The sequence below is a fragment of the Mobula birostris genome, chromosome 1 (assembly GCF_030028105.1).
Source record: "Mobula birostris isolate sMobBir1 chromosome 1, sMobBir1.hap1, whole genome shotgun sequence".
NCBI lineage: Eukaryota > Metazoa > Chordata > Chondrichthyes > Myliobatiformes > Myliobatidae > Mobula > Mobula birostris.
This window is the reverse complement of record NC_092370.1, coordinates 171,213,144-171,228,022: the sequence shown is the minus strand read 5'-3', so window position 1 is coordinate 171,228,022 and position 14,879 is coordinate 171,213,144. Positions and strand designations below refer to the sequence as shown.

Below are 14,879 nucleotides of genomic sequence, written 5' to 3'. Positions count from 1 at the left end.
TATCAGATAGGATGCCAAGATTGTGATCTGTCTGATTTTTAGACTATTACCAGGTAGAGAAGTGGTAAGACATGAGAACAGTTGGTAGTAGACTTGGTCTTCCCAAGTTTTAGTTGGAGGACATTTCTGGCCACCTATTATGGATATCAGATAAGCAGCCTGAAAGCCCAGATACTGTAGTGAGATCAAGAGATGTGGAAAAGTAGACATGAATCTTATTACTGACTCTGCAGTAGCTATATTTTGGATGTTGTTGTGATGCAGCATGAAGATGAAAATAGATGAGAGGCTTGGTTAGATACTTGGAACACCAATATTACAATTTCAGACACAGGAAGAGAAGCAATTGATGATGATTCTCTTGCCCTAACTAATGATTGATATTTTCATGTGAGTGGATTTGGGAAGCTGAGCATGAATTTGGAAAGCAGTAACACAGTCAATGAATTTAGACAGAAAAAGGATCTTGGAGAAAGGATTGCAATTAACAATATGACCTCCACCGTGCTGTGACAAATTTCTTTTTTACACATTGTTTTTCAGGGTAATGAGGTTGTCAGGTGAATTTCGTTTTTTTCTGCTTTTCCCATTGTTCCATAGTTAATAGTTTTTCTACGGTTATTAATCACACAAATTTAACACACTCCATATCTGAATTTTTTTCAGCACTGAAATTGTGAATGTTTTCCCACATGATGATGCTGTATATGGCCTTTCTGTGAGTCCTGTGAATGATAATGTGTTTGCCAGTTCGTCTGACGATGGCAGAGTTCTTATCTGGGATATACGGGACTGCCATGGAGGTACGTATGAAGTGTCATAAAGCTGGACTAATATGTAGTGGTCCCTAATGAGATCTTCCTAGGTTCCATATTGATCAAGGATGACCTGCTTTAATTGCAGTTCTGAGGTGACTGTTGAGGTAAATTTTGGATCTGCATACTTTGCTGGAGATCAGGCAGGAGGTGAGTAATGAGGTTGCACATGCCTTCGCAAAAAATGCTAGTGAACGCAGCAGGCCAGGCAGCATCTATAGGAAGAGGCACAGTCAACGTTTCTGGCCGAGACCCTTCGTCAGGACTAACTGAAAAAAGAGATAGTAAGAGATTTGAAAGTGGGAGGGGGAGGGGAGATCCGAAATGATAGGAGAAGACAGGAGGGGGAGGAATGGAGCTAAGAGCTGGAAAGTTGATTGGCAAAAGGGATACGAGGCTGGAGAAGGGAGAAGATCATGGGATGGGAGGCCTAGGGAGAAAGAAAGTGGGAGGGGAGCTCAGAGGATGGGCAAGGAGTTATAGTGAGAGGGACAGAGGGGGAAAAAAAGGGGGGGATAAATAAATAAATAAGGGATGGGGTACGAAGGGGAGGTGCGGCATTAACGGAAGTTAGAGAAGTCAGTGTTCATGCCATCAGGTTGGAGGCTACCCAGGCGGACTATAAGGTGTTGTTCCTCCAACCTGAGTGTGACTTCATCTTGACAATAGAGGAGGCTGTGGGTAGACATACCAGAATGGGAGTGGGACGTGGAATTAAAATGCGTGGCTGCTGGGAGATCCTGCTTTCTCTGTTGGACAGAGCGTAGGTGTTCAGTGAAATGGTCTCCCAGCCTGCGTCGGGTTCTGCAGGGATCACTCCCTACGTGACTCCCTTGTCCATTCATCCCCCCATCCCTTCCCACCGATCTCCCTCCCGGCACTTATCCCTGTAAGCAGAACAAGTGCTACACTTGCCCTTACACTTCCTCCCTCACCACCATTCAGGGCCCCAGACAGTCCTTCCAGGTGAGGTGACACTTCACCTGTGAGTTGGCTGGGGTGATACAGGTGTCCCCCGCTTTTCGAACATTCGCTTTACGAAACCTCACTGTTACGAAAGACCTACATTAGTTCCCTGTTTTCGCTAACAGAAGGTGTTTTCACTGTTACGAAAAAGGCAGCGCGCGCCCTAAGCAGCCGCTCTCCCCCGGATTCGGAACGGCATTCTCGCCGACATTGCTTAAAACACGTGCCTGTGAGCATCTGTGCTTTATGTCGATTTATTTTGAGCATTCGTTAGCAAGATGAGTTCTAAGGTATCAGAAAAGCCTGAAAGAGCTCATAAGGGTATTACACTTAGCGTAAAACTAGACATAATTAAGCGTTTCGATTGTGGTGAACGAAGTAAGGACATTGTGAGTTTGGCTTGTGGAAGTTGATGAAGATGATGTTGAAGAGGTTTTGGCATCCCATGACCAAGAACTGATAGATGAAGAGCGATGCTATTGGAAGAGGAAAGGATAACAATTGAAACCAAATGCAGTAGCGAACGGATGGAAAGTGAGGTCATCCAGGAATTGAACGTGAAGCAACTGCGTGAGATTTTCGCTGCAATGATAAAGCATGACTTTAATTTTGAAAGGGTACGTCGGTTTAGGGCATATTTGCGAGATGGTTTTGCAAAGAACTGTATGATAGAAAAATGCACGAGGCTAGCAGTCAAGCATACTGTTGTTTTTCAAGCCTTCCACATCAGCCACAGCAAACGACGAACCTCGAACTTCGCCTTCAAGGCAGGCAGACATAGAAGAAGATGACCTGCCTGCCCTGATCGAGGATGAGATGACACCCCCATGTCCCACCACGCCAGTGGTCCCAACCCCTGGGCCACGGACAGATACCGATTCGCGGAGAATGCAGCGGTAGCCAGAATGCACCCAGCACGTCTTTAAGAAAAAAGCCGAAATAAACAAGCTAATTAATTAGGTGCCACTCGGTACGTAAATGTCGGTCCAGATCAGAGGCGACGCAGTTGGCAATCGCCTCTGATCTGGGCCGACATTTACGTGCCGGGCGGCACCTAATTAATTAGCTTGTTTATTTCGGCTTTTTTCTTAAAGATGTGCTGAGTACATTCCAGCTACCGCTGTACCACTGCATTCTTCACGGATCGGTATTGGGTCGCTGCCCGGAGGGTGAGGACCACTGTACCACTCCAACCTCCGACGACTCAGCCTAACATACCATCATCAGTGTGGTTGGCACTGTCCCAATTCCGGTAAGTGATGCTACATTGTACATACATTATTTCTACTTTATATCGGCTGTGTATTTTTATGGTTATTTGGTATGGTTTGGCAGCTTCATAGCTTAAAGGTTACTGGTGTTACGTACCCTGTAACTGGGTTGCCAAACCAGCAGAATTGGACCACTTAGTTGGAGTCTGGATTACTGGAACTAAGAAAGTTTTATTAAAGAAATAAGCAACACAGTACTCTAATAGTAAGGATATAAATGCAACAGGTTAGCAATGAATAAACACATGTACACAGAACTAGGATAATAGGATCAATCAAGCTCTATCGGAGTCTAGGGGTAAAATGATCAGTCTCAAGTGACACAGAGTTCAGTTCAATTTAGTTCAGTTTGCAGTAATCGCTGTTGTGCCGTTGGGGAGGGAGAGAGAGAACAAATGAATATTCAAATCGGATTCCAAACAGACCTTCAATATTCCTCGCAGTTAGCTTTCGGGCGAGTCCTTTGTAACGTCTTCTGAGGTCACCGACTGTGACCCCTCCGTTCCAGATACGATCGTTCTTCTGTGGTGAACCCGGCACCCAGGCAAGGGCGGACACAGACACCGGGTTCCCGCGCGACCGCACCTTTCCGCCCTGTGCGTCTATGGCTGGTCCTGCGACCAGACCTCCAAATCTTCCACCAACTTGTGGGGGCACACCGCTTCCAGGGTCTCGTTATCTTGTAGTCGTCGTGTGTGTCCTCTTGCCTTAGCGAACCTGTTCCTTTTATCCCCCTGCTGGGGTATCGCCTGTCCATCAAACTTCAAACAGTTTAGGTTCAAAGCAACCAGTCTTGACAATACTTGGAACTGTGTCTCCTTTTCGTTAATCCCTCTCGTCTCTCTCTTATTAGCATTTTGAATGTTCCCCCATTGTCCTCTTATCGGCATCAATCTTCTGATAACTGGATCTTTTGTCACACTGGAGAGAGTGTTTCTGCCGAGAGCGCTTGCGTGAGATTTTCGCTACAGAGAACAGTGCAGCAATGATTGTAGAAAAGTACATTATTTCTACTTTATATTGGCTGTGTATTTATCATATCATTCCTGCTTTTACTATATGTTACTGTTGTTTTAGGTCTTATGTGTTATTTGGCATGATTTGGTAGGTTATTTTTGGGTCTGCGAATGCTCACAAATTTTTCCCATATAAATAAATGGTAATTGCTTCTTCGCTTTATGACATTCTGGCTTATGAACCGTTTCATAGGAACGCTCTACCTTCAGATGGGGGGTTGGGGGGGAAACCTGTATACTGTATCTGGTGCTCCCGGTGCGGCCTTCTATATATTGGCGAGACCCGACGCAGGCTGGGAGTCCGTTTTGCTGAACACCTACGTTCTGTCCGCCAGAGAAAGCAGGATCTTCCAGTGGTCACACATTTTAATTCCGCGTCCCATTCTCATTCTTATATGTCTGTCCACGGCCTCCTCTACTGTCAAGATGAAGCCGCGCTCAGGTTGGAGGAACAACACCTTATATTCCGTCTGGGTAGTCTCCAACCTGATGGCATGAACATTGACTTCTCTAACTTATGTTAATACCCCACCTCCCCTTTGTATCCAATCCTTTATTTATTTATCTATCTATCTATCTATCTTCTCTCTCTCTCTCCCCCTTTCTCTTTTTTTTTCTCCCTCTGTCCTTCTCACTATAACTCCTTGCCCATCCTCTGGGCTCCCCTCCCTCCTTTCTTTCTCCCTCTGCCTCCCGTCCGATGATCCTCTCCCTTCTCCGTCCTTGTATCCCTTTTGCCAATCAATTTTCCAGCTCTTAGCTCCATTCCTCCCCCTCCTGTCTTCTCCTATCATTTCGGATCTCCCCTCCCCCTCCCACTTTCAAATCTCTTACTATCTCTTCTTTCAGTTAGTCCTGACGAAGGGTCTCAGCCCAAAACATCGACTGTACCTCTTCCTATAGATGCTGCCTGGCCTGCTGCGTTCACCAGCATTTTTTGTGTGTGTTGCTTGAATTTCCAGCATCTGCAGATTTCCTCGTGTTTGCACATGCTTCTGTTGGTTTTCTGGTGTCTGTGTGCTTCCGACCTGTGAACTTGAGGTTCTCAATTCCATCCCCAATTATCCTAGTTTGATCAGGCTTGTGCCTGGGATTCACAGGAATCACTGGAGATGTTGCATCTATTGAAGGAGGATCTGAGAACATCCTTGAATCTTCTCATCTGTCTCCCTGGTAGCCTCTTCCTATAACAGAGGATGTATAGAGTGTTTGTTTCAAGAGCTTCTTGTTAGGCTTGAAAAAGATGTCCCCTGCCCAACTGAGTCAATTGAGTATGATTAGAGCCTCAGAGTGCTGAATGTTCTCAAAGAAAATACTGTGATCAGTTTGCTAACCCCTTGAGGGTGGTTTTGGAGAATTTTGCTATCCATTGTCATGAAGTATCTACTATATGTTGTCAAAATTTCAGAAATATTTAATAAATCTGGTAGACACAGGGTTTTGTGTCATGTTTGAGTATTTGAGGTTTTTAATGTTCAGGTGGCCAAGGGCTACACTGACACAAAGAGCGTAATATCTGCCTATGCTGGGAGGTGGTTCTTGTGGTTCTTTAAGAATGAGGAATGGGAAGTATTTCATGAGCCTTTATTACCAGGTTGGGGAGGGGTGCGCGCGTCATGAATAGACCACTGTTTTGAGGATGTTGAATGCAAAACCAATCGTCTCACATACTTCAGTGAATAAGTTTATGGTAATTTATTTACCATTTTAAGTGTGTATATTGACAATGTTATCTGTATCTTGTAGTTCAGCTGTGGAGAGAGAAGGCAACATTGATTGAATAGTTTACTGTTAGTCCTTTGTTCTGCCTCAGCACAAAGTTAGGGGGAGGTGAGGTGCACTACTCAGGCACAAATCTGAATTCAGTCCCGACCTCCAGCACTGCATGGGCAGAGTTTGCAAATTCCATGGCCGTGTGGCTTTCTAACCAATGCAAAAGATGTGCAGTTTTGTAGGTTAATTGGCCACTGTAAATTGTCCAACTGGGTAGAATCTGGGATATTGGTGGGGATGTGGGGAGGAAAAGGGTGCTTAATGGTCAGCAGAGACTTGCTGGGCAAAAAAAAATGCAGATTAAGTGATGCTGCCTTGATCGACAATCGTCTACACTGACATTGGCTACAAGACACATTAATTGTTATCATTGCTTACATGTCCTGAGGTTTTCCTAATATTGCAATCTTTTATTCACTCCTTTTTTTTATTAGTTTTCATAGAATCATAGCCTGAATATGAGTGAAAATATATTAACATTTTAAAGATATGCATTGGTCATAAATGAATATCCATTCCCTCCTTAAGAATATTTTTATGGTTTAGGGTTAAAGAATTTTTAACTTCGGCTGGCAGCAGCTGTTATTAAATATAAAGCCCTTTCTGTTATGTAGCCTCGCCTAATTCACTGTGTGCATGAGGGGTTCAATGGTTGTGATCTTCCTGAAAAAAATTGAACTGGAGAACTCTAATCTAAAATATATTGTAATGCTTCTCTAAGTTGATTATAGTTTACTTTTTTAAAAAATGCATCAAAGAGTGTTGTTGACAGGCAGTTTAAGGAGCTTATAAATTCACTTCTGTTTCTTCCTGCCACCACTTGCGCGATTCCCTCACCAAAAAGCAAACGTACTCTGCACTTGCATTGCAAAGTTGCAATTGATTAACTTTGATAGGTAGGACTTGCTGCTTCATTTCATCAATGCTACAAATGTTGTTCACCTAGCATGCATTGTGGTGCAATTTCTGCTCAATGTTTTATTTGTACTCAAAAGTACTGTTCAGATCATGCCAGTGGTGGAATATGTGAAGGGAGAAACCTGGCTTGAATGCTGTTTACGATTTAGTGAATAGGTTCAAGAATGTATAACATATCCCAGTGAAAAAATTTAAACTAGAAGTAGAAGAATGCATCTACTATAAAAAAATTTACCCTATTAAAATCCATGTCAATAATAGACAACATTTCCTTCAATAATTTTTTATTTGGGGGGGATTTTCACATTAAATCAGTAAGTAACCCTTCTCTTTTAATACTCTTCTTAAACATTTAATTGCCACTCCTAGTATCTCCTTGATGGATCAGAATTGTGTTGTTTGTCTGGCTTTTCCAGAAAAATATCTTAGGAGATGTTCCTACATAGAAAGTGCATTTAAAGCTCTTGAGAGTTGTATAAATGCCATAAACCATAGTCATAAAATGCCAAAAACTGTAAAGGATGAAAAGATGAAATATAAAGCTACGCTAGCCAATAATATCAAAGAGAATACCAAAGGATTTTTCAAATATCTTGAGAATAAAAGAAAGGCAAGAGTGGATATTGGACCACTGGAAAATAGTATTAGAGAGGCAGTTATGTGGGACAAAGAAATGGTGAACGTGCATAATAAGTATTTTGTGTTATTCTTCACTGTGGAAGACACTAGCAGTATGCCAGAGATTAGAGAGTGTCAAGACAGAAGTGTATAGTTGCTATTACTAAGGAGAAGGTGCTTGGAAAGCTGAAAAGTCTGAAGGTATGGAAGTCACTTGGTCCAGATGGACTACTCCCCAGGGTTGTGAAAGAGGTAGCTGAAGAGATTGTGGAGGGGCAGGTACTGTTGAGGAAGCAGGGAGTCTGCAGAAGGACTTGGACAGATTGGGAGAATGGGCAAAGAAGTGGCAGATGGAATATAGTGTAGGGAAGTGTATGACCATGCACTTTGGTAGAAGGAATAAAGGTATAGACTATTTTCAAAATGGGGAGAAAATTCAAAAATCAGGGGGCCAAAAGGACTTGGGAGTCTTTGTGCAGGATTCCCTAAAGGTTAACTTGCTGGTTGAGTCGGTTTTGGAGAAGGTAAATGCAGTATTAGCATTCATTTCAAGAGGACTGGAATATAAGAGCAAGGATGTGATGCTGAGGCTTTATAAGGCACTGGTCAGATGGCACCGGCAGGTTTAGGCCCCTTATTGAGGAAAAGATGTGCTGTCATTGGAGAGGGTCCAAGGAGGTTCATGAAAATGATAGGGTTAACGTGTGAGGAGCGTTTGATGGCTCTGGGCCTGTAATCACTGGAGTTTAGAAGAATGAGGGGGGATTTCATTGACATTTTTTGAATATTGAAAAGCCAAGGTAGAATGAATGTGGAGAGTATGTTTCCTATAGTAAGTGAGTCTAGGACCAGAGGGCACAGCCTCAGAATAGAGGGATGTTCATTACAAAAAATGAGAAGGAATTTTGTTAGTCAGAGGGAGGTGAATCTGTGGATATGATTGCCATGAATGGCTGTGGAGATCAAGTCATTGAGTATACTTAAAACAGGTTGATAGGCAGCAAAGGTTACAGGGAGAAGGCAGTAGAATGGGGTTGAGATGGATAATACTGTATATCAGCCATGATGGAATGGTAGAGCTGACTCAATGGGCCAAGTGGCTTAATTCTGCTCCTGTCTTAAGGACTTATGACCTTCACCCACTCTGAATTTATTCCATTGACTGAGGAAAGCTGACCTAAAGTCGATTGCTTCAGTCAGTTCAATTGGTATCCTCATCTAGTTGACAAAGTTAGGGAAATATTGTTTCCTGGGTTAAAGCTGGATGGATAATCTTTTCACACTATTATTACTTTAAATGCCAATTAGATTACCAATGCCTGTAATTTGAATCAATAATTTATTACATTTTGGGCTTTGCTTCCTGATTATTGCTACACAACGCAGTAACTACAATAGAAATAAAATTAAAGGTACATCCACTTTAGGTAATTAATGCTGAAGAGCTATAGTTTGAAGATGAAGTATAACATTACTCCTGTGTTTGAATTGGGAATGCAACAAAATACTCCAAGAGCCATCTTGTTCTGGTCATTTGCTCTTATTCCTGCCACCCCGCAGAAAATTAAAAAAGGTTAAAACACACACCACCAAGCTCAAGGGCAAGTTCTGTCATGTTACAAGACTCTTGTACAGTAAAGATGAACTTGATCTCTCAATCTACCTCATCATGGCCTTTACACTTCATTTGTCTAGCTTCACTACATTTCTACTTTCTCTGTAACTAACACTATCTACTGCATTATGTTAATGCTTTTCACTTTGTACTTGTGATTTGAAATGTTCTGTATGAATGGCATGCAAAACAGTTTTTTACTGTATCTTGGAGCATGTACAGTGAATTGGCTGTGCTATAGATGTGACATGCGTGGATTCTTCAAATCTCTATGAAACCTGATGTGCTGAGTGTAAATAATCTGCATTTAAGCATGATTACAACAATTCTTTTAATACTTTTTGCCATTAGATGTTTTTATGTTGCCCTATTAGTGTATCTGACATTGAATTATCCAGTACTGTATATAATATTGCCAGAGGAAGGTCAAACGGCATTTCAAATTGCATATATAGGTATTATCATTCAGCCAGAATATGTAGGCAAAACATATTAGCAAATCAAAGCACAATATTATTAGTGTGGAATGATTGATTTAATTATACTGGGAAGGATGTGCAAAGTGAATAGTGGATTGGAAAAAGTTGTTGATTTACTTGTGCCACTCTGTCACTAAGCTTGCAAAACTTAGAATTTATCATAAGCCTCCCAATTTATATTGAAGCATTTCTACGCTCCTTAGAATACAAGTTAAATCTGCTGTATAAATGATCGAATGGTAAATGTTAAGTCGGTAACAATACATTACTTTAAAACCACATGACAATTAAATCATTGTTCTGCATGAGTCATGAATCTAGGTAACACATTAATTCAATTTTGCTGACTTTTTCATTTCATTTGTTAACTGACAAAACCAATCTATTAAATTGATTTTCATTAGTTGCTGTCTGGAAATAACATCGGTACTAAATTTATTCCAGCTTGTCAAAATATGGAACGTGAAATTTTTAACCCCTCCCCCCCCATTTATACAGCTAACACATGCTTTAAATTGCTATACAATATAGAGCATTCACTTAAATGCATGAATGATCAATTCTTGAATTTCATGAGTTAAAACAGAATTTATCCGAATCCCGGTCAATAGGTAGCCTTATTTGTACATTTACAATCCCACCTTGGGTTATGAAGGGACTCCAGTCCTGTGAACTGTTGGTAACCAAAACAGTTCACAAGTTGGAAATGCCACCACCGCTCAAGTTCCCACATATCAGAAAATGCCTGCAATCTCGCAGCAGCCAACACATCCAACCTGCCAGACTCCCAGACACTCATTCGTATGTATAGCTATACATAGGTCAGGAATTCATATGCTAGCAGGGACATTTAGTACAAAGTACATTTTTTTCCTCCATCTTGTAAGTTGTTTAACATAGTTGTAAGCCATTTTTAACATTAAAGTACCCACTTTAGAGCTTTAATAACAAACCAAATTCCTCAGTTTAAACATAGAAAATAGGTGCAGGAGTAGGCCATTCGGCCCTTCGAGCCTGCACCGCCATTTATTATGATCATGGCTGATCATCCAACTCAGAACCCCACCCCAGCCTTCCCTCCATACCCCCTGACCCCCGTAGCCACAAGGGCCATAATTTAATTGGATATTGTGATAGACGAGAGTATTGATTTTTCTCAATGTTACATTATCGGTTGGCACTTTCACAAACGTAACTTGTGACACTTGACTTTCATAAACGATAAGTCAATGTGTTAAAAATTAATATTATAATTAAAACCTCAGTTATAACTTTATTTTCCTTAACTAAAATTTTTAACCTTCAATTGCATCTTATTTGTTTCAGAACCTTTTTGTTTGGCAAATTACCCTTCAGCCTTTCACAGTGTGATGTTTAATCCTGTGGAACCCAGACTCTTGGCCACTGCAAATTCCAAAGAAGGAGTGGGTCTTTGGGACATCCGTAAGCCGCGAAGGTGAGCTGATTCTCAGATTTGTCTTGTATTTTTTTTTTCAAGGTTTTGCTTTGCCGTGATTTTGGGAGAAGTGAATGTCATGGAAATTGTGGAACTGATTTAATTCATTATAGTAAAAATACTGATTAAGAATTGTCAGCAATTAATCAGGTTGCATGGCAATATTTCAGGGCTCTTCATCAAATGATTTACCGAATAAATTGTGGATCATACTGTATTATACTAATTATCAAGCCATCAAGTGATATTCATAGGTTCTTGATCACATTCTTAAACATCAGGTAGCTCAGAAATGAACTTTTTCTATATACTCTTCAATAATGTTGACAGTGTTGTAGTTAATTTTTTGTTTTAAATATGAGATAGATTTCTCATCGTTTCTATTTGATTTAGACCTTAGACTTTCTTAGACTGCATAAACGTAATAAATCATGAATATTCAAAACTGAATAAGATTATTTTGAACTGTAAACAATAGTCACAGCTGCTTAATTTATCTTTATTTTGAAGAATTAAGTTCCCACTTTTTGAATAAGTTGCTTATTTCAGATTTATTAGATATTTCACTTATTATTAAGAATAAGCTATGGATTAATCTTCAATGTTTAAGTTTGAATAATTTAAGTGTTGTGAAATCATTTCTGATTCCCTTTGGAAGTGAAAAAAAGAAACCTTTGCCTATGATATAATTAATGCTTTGGATAGACACCACTGTAGTATAGCGGTTAGCGCAATACTATTACAGCTGGTGGTGTTCTGAAGTTCAGTCCTGGCACCCTTCTGTGAGATGTCTGTACGTGCTCCCCATAGAATGTGTGGGTTTTCCCCAGATGCTCCGGTTTCATCCTACAGTCCAAAGACGTACTGGGTAGTTAATTGGTCAGTGTATTTTATCCCGTGATTAGGTTAGGTTTAATCAGGTTTGTTGGTGGTTGCACAGCGTGGCTTGGAGGGCTCAAAGGGCCTACTCCGCATCATATCACTAATTAAAAAATGATGAAACTAGCATGTGGGAGGTACAGTGTAATAATTAAAATGTCCTATTAGTTAGTGTATCGACATGGACAGTATGTAACTGTAGGGTTGTCTTAAGACCCAAATTCATTGCACTATAATCAAATTGAATTTAGGAAGGCAATATTTGTAAATTTTATTACTGTTTTAAAGAATATTAAACGTAGAAAAATACAGTGACACCAAATATAAGACACTGCACTCTTGCTGTGGTGTTATGGGATCATTTAAATAATTCTAAGTAAAACATGATTGAAAAATTAAAAAGAACTGCAAATACTGAAAATCTGAGATTCTTTCAAATACAGAGGTGACCAAAATAGAAGAACTCATTCTTTAAGCTGCTTCCCTTGCACTTCTCTCTTCCACTCTTTACAATGGAAAAAACCAACAGCAGTCATGCCATTTATTGCCTTCCTAGGTGAATTATTACATTGATGCAACTGATGTAGATTGGGAATCCACTTTGTCAGGCGCCTTATCTTCATCTACAAAATGCAGGACTTCCTGGTCCCTAACTATTTCAATTCCAATCCCCATCGCCATTCCAATATGTCAGTCCATGGCCTCCTCTGCTGCCACGATTGGGCTACTCTCAGGCTGAAGGAGCAACACCTCATATTCTGTCTGGGTAGCCTCTAACTGATGGCATAATGACATCGATTTCTCTAACCTGGTAATTTTTCCCCCTCCTCCTTCCCTTTTCAGTTCCCCACTTTGGCTCCCCTCTTACCTATTCCCTTCTCCTCACCTGCCTATCACCTCCTCCGGTGCCTGTCCTTCCCTTTCTCCCATGGTCTATTCTCCTGTCCTATCAGATTTCCCCTTCTTTAGTCCTTTACCTTTTCCACCTATCACTATCCAGCTTGTACTACTTCCCTCTCCCCCACCTTCCTGTTCTGGCTTCTTCCCTCTTTTCCAGTACTGATGAATGACATGGGCCTGAAATGTCAACTGTTTATTCCTTTCAATAGATGCTAGCCTGTCCTGCTGAGTTGCTCCAGCATCTTGTGTGTGTAACTCCAGCTTTCTTTCAACCTTAGCGGTATCATTTGGGAGGATTGCAGCTTGCAGCTAGTGGCAGCTGTATTCATGAATTCCCATAGAAGAATACAGCACATGGAATGCAATGGAATGATAATGGGGAAAGATTAAAGGATGGTAAATGCCTTGACAAGTTCTACAAATCAGAAGTAAAAGTGGAAGCAAGTTATTAAACTCTGTCTGTTTTTTATATTTGTAAAATGAGGATTTGATTTCAAGGAACAATAAGAAATTGTAGGATTTTGAAAGGCAAATTGAAATTAATGAAATGAATCTCAGGGTAATATATGTACTTTGATAATAAATTTAATTTGAACTTTGTATGAGATTCAACTGAATTTTTATACTAGTGAATTGAAATTGGTGACGATTAATAATTGTTTTCATATATTCTGCATGATTTTTCAATATTAAATCTAAGCCTATTCCTTATTTAACGCATAATTTTTGGTTGGAGTTTTTGTAATTTTATATAATTGACCTATCTGTATTAATATCCTACAAACTTGGTCTGGAAAAGAAGAAAGAAGATTTTTTTTCTTCCACGTTCAAATGCACAACAATTTAAATCACTCCACTTCACTGTAAAAAAAAAATTAATAAATCATCTTTTCAGGTAAATTTGTATATCAGTTCAAGTAAGCATAGGATCAGGTCACTTAGTCAATCATAACTAATATGCCAGTCAGTCCCACTTGCAAAATTCTGCAATATCCTTGTCCAATATAAATCAGCCTCAGTTCTGAATTTTTCATTTGCCTCAAAGATTTTTTTTGAAAGTAGTTCTAAGTTTGCTCAGCTCTTTCTTTTAAGAACTAGTACCTAGTGTTACCTTTGAACAGACTATTCCAAAAAGATGAAAAAGATGTATCTCTAATTTTAAGGCACCTCTAGAGGAAATGGGTCTCCTTACTGACCTGATCAAAACTTATTTTGATACCTCCTTGCCAGAGTAAATAAAAGTAAATAAAAAGATCATATGATCTGTTAACATACTATGACCCATTGGCCTAAGTATCATTCTGTGGAATCTGTGCTGCTTCTAAACCCAAGTGTTAAAAGGATACTCAACTGCAACAAAGCTTCTACCCCTGTATTCTCTTTTTAAACTATCCAGTATATGAGCTTTCTGTCAACTGAATATATCAGCCCCTAATTTTCTCTGCTGCTTCAAAGTTCATAGAGAATGGAAATTATTTTATCTTTCTTGGATTCAGAGAAATGATCTCACTCCTGCAGTGAGCTCCTCCAGTCACAGTTTTGCTGATGTAATGCAATCACTTTCTCTAAAGAAACAGGAGTGGGCTATTTAGCCCTTCAAGCCTGTTCTGCTTTTCAGTATAGTTGTGGTTCATATTCAAATTAAGTATTTCCTTCTTTCTTTCTATAAATGTTGATTCCCCTAGCTCCAAGACCCATATCTTAATTCCCTCTTGAATATACTTAACAATTTTGCTTCAAGTTGCTTGCTGTAGTAGAGAATTCCACAGGTTTGCCTCTCTGGTTGAAGAAATTTATCCATATCTCATTTCTGTTTGACATAACCCCTTATCCTTGTACATTAACCACTGTTTCTGGACATCACTGCCATCAGGTGCACCCTTTCTGCATCTATTCTGTCTAATCATGTATGAACTTCGTAGGTATGTATAAGATTCCCTCTCATTCTTCTAAACTCTTAATGAATGGAGGCTTTATAAAGCCAACACTGAATTTCAGAGGGTAGTTCTGCCATCCCAGAAATTAATCCAACAAATATTTGCTACAGGCTCATCCTAACAAGAACACCCATATATTCTCACCTTTTCTTTGAAATGTACTGCCTCATAGGAGTGGTGAGCGTAAAACTGTTTGATTGTCATAAGATCCCAGCTTTTAGAAAAAGAACATCTCT

The 14,879-nt window shown here is 40.1% G+C and overlaps 1 protein-coding gene across 1 annotated transcript in view; it reads left to right on the top strand.

Annotated features, from left to right (window-relative positions):
- dcaf5 (ddb1 and cul4 associated factor 5) overlaps positions 1-14,879 on the top strand; it is a 72,904-nt gene that overhangs the window by 23,117 nt on the left and 34,908 nt on the right. Inside the window, exons 4-5 of the mRNA XM_072266061.1 lie at positions 667-803; positions 10,798-10,927. Of these exons, the coding sequence (XP_072122162.1) occupies positions 667-803; positions 10,798-10,927 (267 nt within the window). The remainder of the gene's footprint in view (positions 1-666; positions 804-10,797; positions 10,928-14,879) is intronic.